General features: G+C 34.8%; 2 protein-coding genes across 3 annotated transcripts in view; one reads left to right on the top strand and one right to left on the bottom strand.

Moving 5' to 3' along the window:
• LOC148170751 (beta1,4-N-acetylgalactosaminyltransferase A-like) overlaps window positions 1-4673 on the top strand; it is a 203296-nt gene extending 198623 nt beyond the window's left edge. For both annotated transcript variants that reach the window (XM_088041579.1, XM_088041578.1), the window contains one exon: window positions 1922-4673. In XM_088041579.1, coding sequence (XP_087897705.1) covers window positions 1922-2054 — 133 coding nt within the window. In that variant the 3' untranslated portion in view covers window positions 2055-4673. The remainder of the gene's footprint in view (window positions 1-1921) is intronic.
• Window positions 4674-5064: 391 nt separating this feature from the next.
• On the bottom strand, window positions 5065-10730 carry LOC148170750 (sperm flagella and cilia-associated protein 2-like). Its single transcript, XM_088042258.1, has one exon. It carries the CDS (start codon window positions 10639-10641, stop codon window positions 5065-5067), a length of 5577 nt encoding a protein of 1858 aa, XP_087898384.1. The 5' UTR covers window positions 10642-10730.
• Between the last annotated feature and the right edge of the window lie 5091 nt (window positions 10731-15821).

Raw genomic sequence — 15821 nt, 5'->3', positions numbered from 1 at the left:
ATGAGAATGCATTAATAGACGTCATTAATATACTCTTTTTCATTACTCTATTCTGTTTTTGTAATTTGTTAGTTACACCAGTTACATTTAAATAACTATTTCGTTGACCGTTTATTAATGTCAATATTAATGAATAATTTTGTCTAAATGAGAATGCATTAACAGACGTCATTAATATACTCTTTTTCATTACTCTATTCTGTTTTTGTAATTTGTTAGTTACACCAGTTACATTTAAATAACTATTTCGTTGACCGTTTTTTAATATACTCTTTTTCATTACTCTATTCTGTTTTTGTAATTTGTTAGTTACACCAGTTACATTTAAATAACTATTTCGTTGACCGTTTTTTAATGTCAATATTAATGAATAATTGTGTCTAAATGAGAATGCGTTAATAGACGTCATTAATATACTCATTTTCATTACTCTATTCTGTTTTTGTGATTTGTTTGTTACACCAGTTACATTTAAATAACTGTTTCGTTGACCGCTTATTAATGTCAATATTAATGAATAATTCTGTCTAAATGAGAATGCATTAATGGACGTCGTTAATATACTCTTTTTCATTACTCTATTCTGTTTTTGTGATTTGTTAGTTACACCAGTTACATTTAAATAACTGTTTCGTTGACCGTTTGTTAATGTCAATATTAATGAATAATTTTGTCTAAATGAGAATGCATTAATAGACGTCATTAATATACTCTTTTTCATTACTCTATTCTGTTTTCGTGATTTGTTAGTTTTACCAATTACATTTAAATAACTATTTCGTTGACCGTTTATTAATGTCAATATTAATGAATAATTTTGTCTAAATGAGAATGCATTAACAAACGTCATTAATATACTCTTTTTCATTACTCTATTCTGTTTTTGTGATTTGTTAATTTTACCAGTTACATTTAAATAACTGTTTCGTTGACCGTTTGTTAATGTCAATATTAATGAATAATTTTGTCTAAATGAGAATGCATTAATAGACGTCATTAATATACTCTTTTTCATTACTCTATTCTGTTTTTGTGATTTGTTAATTTTACCACTTACATTTAAATAACTGTTTCGTTGACCGCTTATTAATGTCAATATTAATGAATAATTTTATCTAAATGAGAATGCATTAATAGACGTCTTTAATATACTCTTTTTCATTACTCTATTCTGTTTTTGTGATTTGTTAGTTACACCGGTTACATTTAAATAACTGTTTCGTTGACCGCTTATTAATGTCAATAATAATTAATAATTTTGTCTAAATGAGAATGCATTAATAGACGTCATTAATATACTCTTTTTCATTACTCTATTCTGTTTTTGTGATTTGTTAGTTACACCAGTTACATTTAAATGACTGTTTCGTTGACCGCTTATTAATGTCAATATTAATGAATAATTTTATCTAAATGAGAATGCATTAATAGACGTCATTAATATACTCTTTTTCATTGCTCCATTCTGTTTTTGTGATTTGTTAGTTACTCCAGTTACATTTAAATGACTGTTTCGTTGACCGCTTATTAATGTCAATATTAATGAATAATTTTGTCTAAATGAGAATGCATTAATAGACGTCATTAATATACTCTTTTTCATTGCTCTTTTCTGTTTTTGTGATTTGTTAGTTACACCAGTTACATTTAAATGACTGTTTCGTTGACCGCTTATTAATGTCAATATTAATGAATAATTTTGTCTAAATGAGAATGCATTAATAGACGTCATTAATATACTCTTTTTCATTGCTCCATTCTGTTTTTGTGATTTGTTAGTTACACCAGTTACAAAATTAATTAAGCATAAGTTCTTTCTCGGCATTTTGTCACCAGAATAAAAAAAATGCGGTCAGCGAAAAAATATTGTAGTTAACTCGTTGCTAATGGGTAAGTTTATTAAATAACAATTTTGTCGCAGGTACGACGTGTTGAAGCAGGGAACGAAACGCTTCGACAAAGACGGTCTCAACAGTTTAGAGTACAAGATGGCCCAAAGCAAGCAGAATCTGCTCTACACTTGGTTCTTGGTGGGGCTCGACGCGCCCAGGTGATGAAGTTATCTTTCCTCTTTAGTTCGTTTGTTTGGTTGAGCCGTCATTTCTTTCCATTTCGGTGTACTTAGAGGTGTTCCTCAGTTTCAATTAAATGGTAGAGATATTATTTATTTATTTCTATTTTGAGAATACGACAGACATCGAGAGACTTGTCTGATAATATTAAAGTGATAATAGAGTAATTAAATTTTAACATTCCACCCACTTGTACATAACTCTCGCATTTTTCTACAAGAAAGTTGAGGAATTTTAATTGTCTCTAGTCAACTCAACTCTTTGATATTTCGTTCCGCTCGGAAACAAGACTGAGTTTTATTTTTGCAGAGCACAGAAACACTTCAAAGGTCTTCCACGCAATTTTTCTTTGATCTGTTTCGACGAGTCTTGTATTCGAGCGGTGGGGTGGCGATTTTAAGAAAATGTAGAATCTTATGAGGGGGTCCTCCCGGTTCTTAAAACTGCAATAGGAAGCACAATTTTGTTGAGCACACTTGAGGGCCCTTCTTACTAAAACGACGTATATAAAACGCCCTTTATAAAAAGAATAAATAATAATGTAACGAGTGAGATTTTTAGACGATAGTGTAGGTGCCAAAAGTACCAAGTACATTATTCCCTTAGCAGATCTCTTTTACCTGATTTAGGCCTACCTATCTCAGTTATTATTGCGATTTTGTGGCTGTGATCCGTTCTGTTTTAAACGTGTCATAATTTTTCGAGAATTTTCATCTTTCATTTGACCCGCAACCGGTCAACTTGAGTAGAATAAGTCATATCTTGTAGTTTGTATTGCTCGAGTTCGACTTTTAACACTATGAATAGTATTTTCTTAGCAGTTGCGAGTTTCCAAGCTAATAAGAATTTCGGCAGAAAATTTAGCATACTGTACAATGTTTGTATCAATTAAATTTCAGCGTTTTTGTATGTGGAGTCCATTTTATGTATAAAACTTATATTTTATACAGTCGCCACCAACTTGTTTTGAACATTAAGTGTAAAGCACCCTATTTTTTTTGTTGTCATGTATTTTTCTCTTAATTTCCATAATGTAAATCAGGCTTTGAGCAGTGGCGCCCTTTTTGATTTTTCTCTAATTATTTTGTATAACTTTTGCTAATCAGCAGCCACTGCTCTTGGCTATTTCGACTACAGTTAAATGTTTAGGCATTTTTAATTAACTACTGTCATTAATTGTCATAAATGATTTAAAATGAAAATCACGCTAGACAATTTTGCTGTACACATTTCGTTGTCGCCAATAGTTACTATTACTGTCACTTTTAACAGGATTTATTGAAATTTGCACGTCAAATTGACAGTAATGCATGGACTACACTAAAAAAATGACAGATGTCAGATAACATACAGTCGCGGCCAAATTGTTTTGGGCGTCAAAGTAATTTGACTGTCATAAAGTGTAAAGCAGTCTTTATGTAAAGTGGAACTGTCAGTTCACTCTCCTGTAAATTTTCGAAAATTCTTGAGTGTAAATCAGGCTTTTAATTCTTTAGGGGGAAAATTGAATGTAGCGATTTTTGAGGTTAACACGTTGTCAAAGTTTAGTGTATTAATCAATAACAAATTAAAAATTTGTTGCAAAAGAATGATTTTAATAGAGATTTATAGTTCGTACAGTGAGATATTGAATGACAGAAAAGTCACGCGCGAAATTTAAAATAGCAAAATAAGCCCTCTTACTGTCAACTCAGTTCGCGTAGGAATTTAGTGTTTTTAGTGTATTTTGTAGCATAATTTGCTGCCAATCTATTTGTCAACTGTCAAAATCTCTTAATCTCTCACCGGATATACTATGATCTCTGGTATATAAAGAAGTCTTAAAAATTGGCATGTCTTAGTTTAAACTTCACAGTTTTGTTCAATCTTGAAGGAAAGTGACAGATGTCAGACGACGGTCAAACTGTTTTGAACGTCAAAATCATTTGATTGTCATAAAGTGTAATGCACCCTTTATGTATGTCATTATAAACTGTCACTTTTGACAAAATTCATCGAAATTTGTACGTTAAAATGCATTCTAATGGATGGTTTACACTCAAGTTTTTAAAATGTCAAATAAGATTATTTCGAAACTCATTTGGGCTTAACTGTAGGCAAACCACATAATCAAAACTGCAACCTTAAATAAATAAATAACTGCAAAACTTGAATCAACTTTATTTTTCAAATGTCAAAACTACGCGATGGTGTTAGTTGCGACATGAAATTTGTTCTCAAAGCCAACAGCGAATGCAAATTAGGAATGACAAACGGCATGTTGTTTCTTACAGCACACGGTTTCGCCAGTGGCGTATCATGTGGGGTCATTTCGGGGTAAATAAAAAGTTTTACCACTGTACTAAAACAGTTGGAAAACTGTAGTTTGGGCTCCAGATACAAATGAAACGCTTAACAATGTTTCGGTGTGACACTGGCGTATCCTACCGTTAAAGTCCATGTTACACCGCTAAATTAGTTGCTTTGTCAAAGTATTTCTTTCCTAATGTTATTTTAGTTTAGTTGTCAATTGAAAACGAAAGTATATTTTGACTGTATGTATATATATTTTTATGTATAAGTAAAACCAATGTGATATCAAATAAAAGATTTTTAATAATCCTCTGTCGTTTCACTTTCCTCGCACAAGATTATTATCAAGTACATTATTCCCTTAGCAGATCTCTTTTACCTGATTTAGGCCTACCTATCTCAGTTATTATTGCGATTTTGTGGCTGTGATCCGTTCTGTTTTAAACGTGTCATAATTTTTCGAGAATTTTCATCTTTCATTTGACCCGCAATCGGTCAACTTGAGTAGAATAAGTCATATCTTGTAGTTTGTATTGCTCGAGTTCGACTTTTAACACTATGAATAGTATTTTCTTAGCAGTTGCGAGTTTCCAAGCTAATAAGAATTTCGGCAGAAAATTTGTTTTAAGTATATTTTGACTGTATGTATATATTTTTATGTATAAGTAAAACCAATGTGATATAAAATAAAAGATTTTTATTAATCCTCTGTCGTTTCACTTTCCTCGCACAAGATTTGCTTCACAATCCGCGCTGGATTATGCGCAACGAATTTATTCGTTGTGGCAAACAAATCCCTCAATTCCTCACTCTGCAGAAATTCATGTGCAAGAACGGTGTTATTAAACTGCTCGTTTCTGCAGCCTTCGTAAATTTCAACGATTTGTTCTTTGAACCCGTCGGTGCAACCAACTGCGTTTATGATGATGACGATGAGCTCTAGAGGCAAGAAGAAACAAGTTTGGGTGTCGCGACCCTCGAAGCCAATCTGAGTAAATGAAAATTTGTTCTCTGAGATAATCTTGTCGGATACTGAGCTTCTTTCCTCTTCGACTTCTTCTAAAGTGACGCCTCGAGGCTCGTCGCCCATTATCTTGTCGATTAAGAGACTCACCGCTCGCTTCGCTAGCTGCATGGTTTCGTCGTGTTCTTCTAGTTTTTGTGCAAACAGCAGTCGGTCGGTCATGATTTCCGCCACGAAGTCATTACCTTCGGTCTCGTCGAAACACACTCGTTTTCCTAATGATAGTTCAAGGGCTTTGACGAATCCCAAGATCTGGTCTTTGTCTTTGCAGAAATCCAGCAGCATCGCCGTGTAGTTAAAAGAGTTTTCATCGGTTTGGTACATTCGGGAAATGAGCGACTTGGCCTCTTCGTTTTCGAACCAGAGAGTGATGGTATCGAATTCTTCGCGCGTCACTAATTCCGTTAATTCGGTGTCGTATTGTCGAAATTGTTGTCTGACACTCATCAGCTCCGCGTTGGTAGGAAACGGAAGTAGCAAATTGCACACTATGAAGTCTTTCCAGTACACGTGCTCTTCGTCGTCGAAAAGTGTTGTTAGCACTGCTTCTAGTTTTGTGGTCGAAAGGTTTCTCCACAGAGGTGGAGTCTCGGTGTCTTCGTCGTCTTGGTAGAGAATATCGTTGATCACCAAGAGAAGAATCATCTTTTTAACATCACCACTGGAAGCTAAGTCGAAGAAGATCCGCGCCATCTCCTCCAACTGTTTAACAGTGAAAGCGCCCCCAGAGTCGTCTTCAACGATGGAAGGAAACAGATCGATTTGAATCTCCGCTAACTGTTCCGCTTCGAAAGTAAGTTCAGGTCGAATTAACACTTCTTGTTCCACGGATTCCATCAGGAGTTCGCACGCTTTGTGAACACTCGCGATCTCGTTTTCGTAACGAGCACTAATTTCGTCGAAGATTTCCACAAATGTGCTTTTAATCCAAGAGATGACGTTGGTGAAGAGATTCAGTGCTTCGTTGGTGATGGTGTTCAAATGGACGGTCATTCTTGCGAACTCTCCATGGATGGCACATTCCCATTCCTCGAAAATCTTATCAGCGTTTTCCTTAACCTCTTCGTCTAGCCTCGGGGCCTTTTTCTTCGTTTTCGTTTCGAAGATCTTCTTCATATTAGTCACTGGTTTCAGTGCTAATGGTTTCATACTCTCAACAAATTCCGATGCTACTTTCTTGCAGTTTTCGATGAAGTGGTGGAATTCAGTTTTGTCGTCTTCATTGCGAGTATCAATGAATAATTTATTGAAGGCGTCACTTGTTTTTTTGCAGACATGCTTCGGTAACAGTTCTTTGTGGAATTCGTACCCTTCTGTAGACTTTGTGATCAGTGCGGTGTAGTAGTCTGAGAGAAACTGAAGAGTGTCAACCAGTCGGTCGATTTCAAACTGAAAGGCAGTGCTCACGTTGTTCGTCAACTCGCAGAACTGCCAAAAGAGCCAGTTTTGCCGAACAAAGTCTCTACGTTCTTCCTCAGATTCCATCATCTTCCTGTCGGAAATTCCCAACAGTTTTTCTTTGAATTCTTCGATTCTTAGAAGAAGCTCAGCTTTTGTCTCGTCGTCGCTACGTAAACTCAAGTCGATTTGATTAAGAGTCTTTTGGAACTCTCGCAGGTAGTATTGTTTTTGGTCCGGGCGTTGGAGGAATTCGCCCATGGTCCCTCGGACTTTGGCCAGGAAGGGGATAATCTGCTCCAACAAGATGCGCTTGTTGAAGAACATGTCTTTGAAGTTTTGTTTGTACTTTTGCTCGAAATTGTACCAGAAGTCTGCCAAAGTCAGTTCGATTTTCTCTGGAAGAGGGAGAGTCACATATTTCCAGTTTTCTTCTCCTGCGCGTGGTTCAACAAACTCTTCCTCCTCCACTTCTTCGACTGTGGGGGCTTGAGTTTCTTTTTCTTCGTAGGTGAGTTTTTCGGGTTCTGCTGCTTTTTTCCCTTTTTTGCCTTTCCCCTTTTTGCCTTTTCCTTTGGAGGATTTGGAAGATTTGCCCTTTCCTTTCGAGGATTTGGAAGATTTACTTTTCGACTTTTTTTCTTTCGCTTTCGTCTCTTTCTTGTGCCCTTTCTTTTTCTTAGCGCCCGCTTTTTTCTTCTCCTTTCCCTTTTTGCTGATCTTCTGACCTCCATCTTCAAGCACCGCTTCCTTGTACCTCTCCCCAAAAATTCCGATGGAATCCTTCAAAGGCAAAGTGTAATCACCTATCACTGTCTTGGCGAGGCATTTGACAGTATCAGAAGTGAATTCCTCGTATTCTATCATGCAGAAGCAGCCTTGGTCGAGGTAAAACTTCTCCAAACCGTTTTGCCTCTCTAGATTTTCGGACCACGACAGAGGAAAATCCTCATTTTCATCGTCTTGTTTCTCCTGTAATTTAATATAAGCGGTGAGGACAGTGTTGTATTCTTCTTTCTCCAACGGCCGTGGGTTTGGAACAACACTAGATACTCGCACCTCTTCATAAACATCACCAGCAACCACACTCTCAGCTACTTGGTCATCGTCAACTTGCGGTTCGACTGTCAAAATGTTCGTTTGTACGATTTCCTCTTCTTGAGGTGCGATGGCTTGGATTTCTTCATCACGCGCTTGGTCAAACGTATTGTCAAACAAACAAGTGCAATCGTATCCTGATTTGACGTTCAAATTGACTTCTTTACAAGATGTTTGTTCTGACGTAGCTCTACATATTGTGGAGTCATTTAGATCAAAAACGCAAGGATTTGCGGGTGCTGGTTGACCAACAGACTGATTTATCTTCTGGGAATTGCAAATGCAGCTACACGCATCTTCTTTTTTCTTTTCTATTGCAATCTTTTCTTCTTCTGTGAAATACGCCAGGTCTTTTAAATCTGGTAAAAGTTCAGCCACTCGTTGCTCAGGCGTTATATCCCAGTCGCCCAAAATGGTAAACTCACTCAAATTGTTTTCAGATTCATCCGATTCCATGTTATTCTGGTCTTCAATAGTTGGACCATTGTTTGCATCTTCAAGTTCCTCATTGGAAGTCGTTTTTTCTGGCGATAGGCAACCATCGGGTGATTTTGGTTCTTCGGTGTGAATCTCGACACTCATTAAACTCTCTTGGTTTAACACCTTGTCGTAGTATTTTTTAGGAACGGGTTTACCACTTAGTGCTTGTTCTAACAGGGCTGCTTGTTCGTAACTGTCAGGGTAGTTGATCAAAACCCACCCCTTGATGTCAGGCATTGATTGTAAATACTCGACAAACATTTGAATTAACAGTTTGTCATCAAGTTCTTGTCCTTGGCCTAGTATTTCTTTAGCAACTCTTCCTAGTTTAGCTTTGTTGGAAAAAATCACTTTTTCCCAAGGAAATAATCGTGGAGTTTGGGCTTGCTTATGTTCCAAAACCAGTTCAACATCTTCTTTATCTTTCTTCTTCTTCTTACTCTTTTTTGAACTCTTGTCCTTTTTACTACCTTTAGAACTCCCCTTTTGTTTTTTCCCTTTCTTCCCCTTTTTGCCTTTCTTCTCACCTTTCCCTCCCTTTTCCTTCCGTGGCGACAATTCCCTTTCATACTCTTCTTCAGGAAACGGCTCGTCCACTTCAGTCTTCAGTTCACTCTCATACGCTTTCATGCAAAAATCTCTTGCGTCTGAAAGTTGTACAACTTTAACTCCTCTCAGCTCCAACAATCGCTGAAGAAATTCTAGTTTGGCCAAATCAACGTTGCGAGTGCAAACAGAAATTTCGATTTCTTGGGAAAAGTGCGGTTTGTCTGGCACAGGCAACGGATACTTCTTTAGTAGAACTCGATGAACCGCGAAGCCCAAACAGTTCATTCCAAGTTCCATCGTTGTGACAAAGTCTTCCAAACCTTCTTCAATCCTCCACATGTGTTGGAACTGAACGTAATCATTGAAGACTTCGGTGTCGACAATGTCAAGACGTTGCATTTCCCGGCGGTAAATTTCTTCAAGCTCTTTGGAGAAGTCTTCAGCGCGGGGCTGAATGAGATCGGACGGTAACACCTCGTCGAAAATCGGTTGTCCTTTGACAAACAAAGCCGCCCAGTCTCTTCTAGTATATTGATCAGGCTCCACTCCATAAAAATGTTTGAATTCTGTTTCTTTAAGCGCAAGATCGATGATGTCGTCGAGGACGTCTTTACAAACTTTCTCGTGCTTTAAAGCTTTTAGTTTTAACTTGTTGGCGTAGAGTCGTTGGTGTTCTTCGAAGGCTGACATCCGTTTCTGGTGGAACTCCAACCGATCCTCGAGCGAGTCTTCAAATAGTTTTCTAATGAAATCTTCGTCTCTGCGTTTTCGATCGATTTCGTCTTGAATCTTGCGATTTTCTATTATAGCGTGTTTCTGCTTCCGAATGGAGAGGAGTTTCTCAGCGACGGCTTTCTCATGGTTAGATTGCTTCATTATCTTCTTGCAGATGATGGTATCAAAGTCGTTGTCTTCCATTTCTCCGATTTTTTTCCACACATCCGCGAGAAGCTGTTGTTGCATTTCCAAACGAAACGCTGTTCGGTTGAGTCTGTGTTTCTTCCTCTGTTTGATTTGGTTGAGGATGCGCTTAGCTTCTTCCATGTTAGGTTCGAAGGGCTCCATGGACAAAACCCTTCGTTGCTGCGCTATCAATTGATCATAAGTGAAATCGGTTCTTTGTGTTTCAGGAATTGGTAAAACGTCTTCAACTGTCGCTTTCTGCTCATGCACTCGCAACTCTTCCACCTTCTTTTCCAGATATTCATTGTATTCTTTCCTCGACTCAACGTATTTGGCCATCAGGGCATCCAGGCGCCCTTTTTCCCAATTAACGACATCCCAATTCTTGATCAGAGGCTCACACAACGGATTCAGGTCGAAAAAAGCAGCATCCATTGACCGTTCCTTCACTTTTTCCACCACAAAACCTTTAGCTTTCGAAACTTCGATCAAACTATCCTTCTTTTCCAGCTTCACGTACAACTCGTAGAACAGAGACACAGCAGCGTCAGCCCCTTGAACTATTTCAGAGATGTCTTCACTTGTGAGAATAAAGTCGAGACGCTGCAGCCAGTCTTTGATGTTGGAGTAGTTGTCGTGGGCCACCGCAGGGTCTTTAGTTTCTTCGATCACTTGGAGCTCGTCGAAAGTTATGACGTCGTAATGGTAGAGGACTTGAGCTAACAGCACGCCGTCTTTGGCCGCCTCGTAGAAGCAACTGGGGTTGATACTTAGGGTGATCCCGAGGCATTTCTTCAACCATTTTCGGATTAGTTGAAGCAACATTTCTACTGTCAATTGTCAAAAATTGTTCAAATATCCCGCCGCGAAAGTGAGGTTAAGATTGATTCTTTCTTTATATTTACGCTAAAACTGTTTTATTTGCAGTATTTGGTGACTAGTGAGGGTTCCTTGCACGCACTAATACAATTAGTTTCGTCCCCCTTCGATAGTTTCGATTTTGACCACTTCTGTCAGAAAGTGAGGTTAGGTCAAGTATGCAACCTCCCACTCTGGAGGATCAACAAACCGTGTCGGTCTTTTTAAATACCATTGCAAGCCTTGATTAGATGCAGTTTTTAAGCTATGATGGTGAAATTCAGGGAAGTTACTAGTGTGGATCTACTTGTCAAATCCTCAAAATTGAACGTTGAAGAGCAAAAGACACAGTTTTTAGAATTTTTTATTTAAATGAACTAAAATTTTCCAATTTTTGAAAATAAAAATGTGTAACTCTGGAAGTTTTTATGCCACGGCAATGAAATTTAGGGAGGTTACTAGTTTGGATCTACTTATCAACTCCTCCAAATTTGAACGTTGTAGAGCAAAAGACACAGTTTTTAGAATTTTTTATTTAAATGAACTAAAATTTTCCAATTTTTGGAAATAAAAATGTGTAACTCTGGAAGTTTTTATACCACGGCATTGAAATTTAGGGAGGTTACTAGTTTGGATCTACTTATCAACTGCTCCAAATTTGAACGTTGTAGAGCAAAAGACACAGTTTTTAGAATTTTTTATTTAAATGAACTAAAATTTTACAATTTTTGAAAATAAAAATGGGTAACTCTGGAAGTTTTTATGCCACGGCAATGAAATTTAGGGAGGTTACTAGTTTGGATCTACTGATCAACTCCCCCAAATTTGAACGTTGTAGAGCAAAAGACACAGTTTTTAGAATTTTTTATTTAAATGAACTAAAATTTTCCAATTTTTGAAAATAAAAATGTGTAACTTTGGAAGTTTTTATGCCACGAAAATGAAATTTAGGGCAGTTACTAGTTTGGATCTACTTATCAACTCCTCCAAATTTGAACGTTGTAGAGGAAAAGACACAGTTTTTAGAATTTTTTATTTAAATGAACTAAAATTTTCCAATTTTTGAAAATAAAAATGTGTAACTTTGGAAGTTTTTATGCCACGAAAATGAAATTTAGGGAAGTTACTAGTTTGGATCTACTTATCAACTACCCAAATTTGAAAGCTGTAGAGTAAAAGACACAGTTTTTAGAATTTTTTATTTAAATGAACTAAAATTTTACAATTTTTGAAAATAAAAATGTGTAACTTTGGAAGTTTTTATGCCACGGCAATGAAATTTAGGGCAGTTACTAGTTTGGATCTACTTATCAACTCCTCCAAATTTGAACGTTGTAGAGCAAAAGACACAGTTTTTAGAATTTTTTATTTAAATGAACTAAAATTTTCCAATTTTTGAAAATAAAAATGTGTAACTCTGGAAGTTTTTATGCCACGGCAATGAAATTTGGGGCAGTTACTAGTTTGGATCTACTTATCAACTCCTCCAAATTTGAACGTTGTAGAGCAAAAGACACAGTTTTTAGAATTTTTTATTTAAATGAACTAAAATTTTCCAATTTTTGAAAATAAAAATGTGTAACTCTGGAAGTTTTTATGCCACGGCAATGAAATTTAGGGAGGTTACTAGTTTGGATCTACTTATCAACTCCCCCAAATTTGAACGTTGTAGAGCAAAAGACACAGTTTTTAGAATTTTTTATTTAAATGAACTAAAATTTTCCAATTTTTGAAAATAAAAATGTGTAACTTTGGAAGTTTTTATGCCACGAAAATGAAATTTAGGGCAGTTACTAGTTTGGATCTACTTATCAACTCCTCCAAATTTGAACGTTGTAGAGGAAAAGACACAGTTTTTAGAATTTTTTATTTAAATGAACTAAAATTTTCCAATTTTTGAAAATAAAAATGTGTAACTTTGGAAGTTTTTATGCCACGAAAATGAAATTTAGGGAAGTTACTAGTTTGGATCTACTTATCAACTACCCAAATTTGAAAGCTGTAGAGTAAAAGACACAGTTTTTAGAATTTTTTATTTAAATGAACTAAAATTTTACAATTTTTGAAAATAAAAATGTGTAACTTTGGAAGTTTTTATGCCACGGCAATGAAATTTAGGGCAGTTACTAGTTTGGATCTACTTATCAACTCCTCCAAATTTGAACGTTGTAGAGCAAAAGACACAGTTTTTAGAATTTTTTATTTAAATGAACTAAAATTTTCCAATTTTTGAAAATAAAAATGTGTAACTCTGGAAGTTTTTATGCCACGGCAATGAAATTTGGGGCAGTTACTAGTTTGGATCTACTTATCAACTCCTCCAAATTTGAACGTTGTAGAGCAAAAGACACAGTTTTTAGAATTTTTTATTTAAATGAACTAAAATTTTCCAATTTTTGAAAATAAAAATGTGTAACTCTGGAAGTTTTTATGCCACGGCAATGAAATTTAGGGCAGTTACTAGTTTGGATCTACTCATCAACTCCTCCAAATTTGAACGTTGTAGAGCAAAAGACACAGTTTTTAGAATTTTTTATTTAAATGAACTAAAATTTTACAATTTTTGAAAATAAAAATGTGTAACTCTAGAAGTTTTTATGCCACGGCAATGAAATTTAGGGAGGTTACTAGTTTGGATCTACTTGCCGAATCCCCCAAAATTGAACGTTGTAGAGCAAAAGACGCAGTTTACCCTTGGTCCTATCCACGCACAAGTAAATCTAAAAAGTAAGGTTAATTTAGATAATTAAGTGCGGGCACTACCGCCTGTAAAACATGCAACCTCCCACTCTGGAGGATCAACAAACCGTGCTGGTCCATTTAAATACCATTTAAAGCGTTGATTGATGCAGTATTTAATTATTTTTTGTATTGTAGTTGGGTTGCAACTTCTTAAAATGTATTGCCTTAATGATAATTTTGATCAGTGAATGGTAAATGTTAAATTTCAGCTAGAATACAAGCTTGTATTTGTGTTAATTTTTGGCATATTAAGTTAAATTTTGATAAAATCGTAAAGTTCTTTTTTAGGGATATTTTAGGCAACTTGCAAGTTTGCAAAATCCATGACAATACTAAATACAGCAGATATGGTAAATTCAATCTATTAGGATTTTTTTAATAAACCTATTTTCTTGTAATTTACTTCGCGCTAGGAATATCTCTAAAAGTTAGGTATTATTCTAAGAGAAGTTGCTTAGAATCGAATTTTAAATTCATTTATACCCAATGAGGAAAAAATTCCCAATTTTTATTTTATCACATACATAAGTACTTTTAAGCAGTAATACATTGTATAATAAGAACTGCCAAACCAAAATCTTTAAATTTTGAGTTTCTATTATGTATAATTTTATGCGAACTAAAAAATAAACAAAATCATTTGTTTAGCAGAAATGAACAAAATAATAATATTTAATTATCAATAAAACTATGTAACAACAAAAATTATTATGTTATTTTTTTCACATTTATTGTTAGAGATAATGAACTTTTTGACATGTTATCATGGGTTTTGTCGAAATGTCGTTACATTAAGAGAAAAAAAACATTTTTAAAAATTTTTGTTTCCGCTGTTTGCCTCATTGCGAATTAAAAAGTGACCACAAAAGATGACAATGTAAATTATTTGCAGATCTATTTATCTACATAGGGGGATGTTTTATAACAATTAAAGAAGAAAAAAAAATTGCCCCTCGAGTCTAAAGACATGGTATTCGTGAATCTTTGAAGACAATAACATTTACAAATCCCAGTGTCTTTACAACTTTAAGATCATTTCAGTAACTGCTATTTTTGGTTGCTGTTATTTTCCATTTGCTAACAAAAAGGAAAAGAACAAAAATTGTATTTTGAATTTTTAACGTAAACCGCATTTCATTTTAATAGTTTATTGTATTTTTAACGCTTTTGTATTATTTTATGAATATAATTGTTAATTTTCCAAAGCGAGAAACAAATGAATTTATATTCTTTAAAAGAAAGCCAAATTGCAACTATATGTATTAAGAAAAAAAACCAGACTAATATGACATTTCTAAAAATTTGTTACACAGTGTAATTAACGATCAAATTTAGAGATTAATATTAAAAAAAATCGAAATAAGATTTTTAAGTTAAAATTTTGTAAGAAATATATTCTGAGCAAAACTCGTAGACAATCTATCATTTCCAAATTCTTTCTTCTAAAACTAAGGAAGATAAAAGCTTATTCATTTAAAGTACAAAGCACTGTATTATTTTTCGTATAATCTGCAGATATTTCAATTGTATTTTGATTTTCATCGTCAAGCGACAAACGCCTGTAACATTTTTTTGCAATTTTTAAAATATCAAATTTGGAAAGTGGTTATTCGTTGGCGTTTTTGGACCGCTAATTAAGCCAAAAGTGTCCTAAAATAAACAAATACTACTCAATGGCAGTAAAGATAATACATATTAAAAGGTTTCAACCCAACCGTAGTAAAAACACAGTCAAAAACAATTAAATACTGCATCTAAACAACTCTTTCAATGGTATTTAAATGGTTTGTTGATCCTCCAGAGTGGAAGGTTGCATACTTTACAGCCGGTAGTGCCTGCACTCCGTTATAAATAATTTTCCTGATAGTTATATTCACTATGAAAACAAAGCGGCAAAATAGTGGTCCACAGGAATTCCAGAGCCACCCTTGATGCTAAAAACATTTATAAAAATCTTGTATTTAGTTCAGTTATTATAGGTTTGAACTGTCGTAAAAAAACAAGATATAATAATTCTTCCTTGTTTCTATCGAACAATCATTCTGATCTTGTCGAGAATACTTTTTATTGTTTTGTTAAATCATCATTTAAATACAGTGCGTTTTATTAACAGTGCAGTTTTGTATGATTTAACACGTCTTTTTTAACTATACCGAAAATCATGTACAAGGTGTTTACAAATGTTTATAAATGGTCTCACATATGTATTAAAAATCGATGTTTTTTTTGGTAAAATCGATATTAATAAAAAATCGATGTAACAGTCCCAGATTTAGTTCAAGAAAATTTAGAGAATTCAAAAGAATCTAAAGTGAAACTATAAGCAATCCAGATAAAATTATATTATCCAATGAGATTCGAAAGAATTTGTAGAAAGTCAAGAAAATCTACCAAAGAAAACAGAA

The sequence above is a fragment of the Gnatocerus cornutus genome, chromosome 7 (genome assembly GCF_029298725.1).
Source record: "Gnatocerus cornutus isolate USDA-ARS CGAHR chromosome 7, icGnaCorn1.1, whole genome shotgun sequence".
Lineage (NCBI taxonomy): Eukaryota > Metazoa > Arthropoda > Insecta > Coleoptera > Tenebrionidae > Gnatocerus > Gnatocerus cornutus.
The sequence above is the reverse complement of the archived record's forward strand: the minus strand, read 5'-3'. Positions and strand labels throughout refer to the sequence as shown.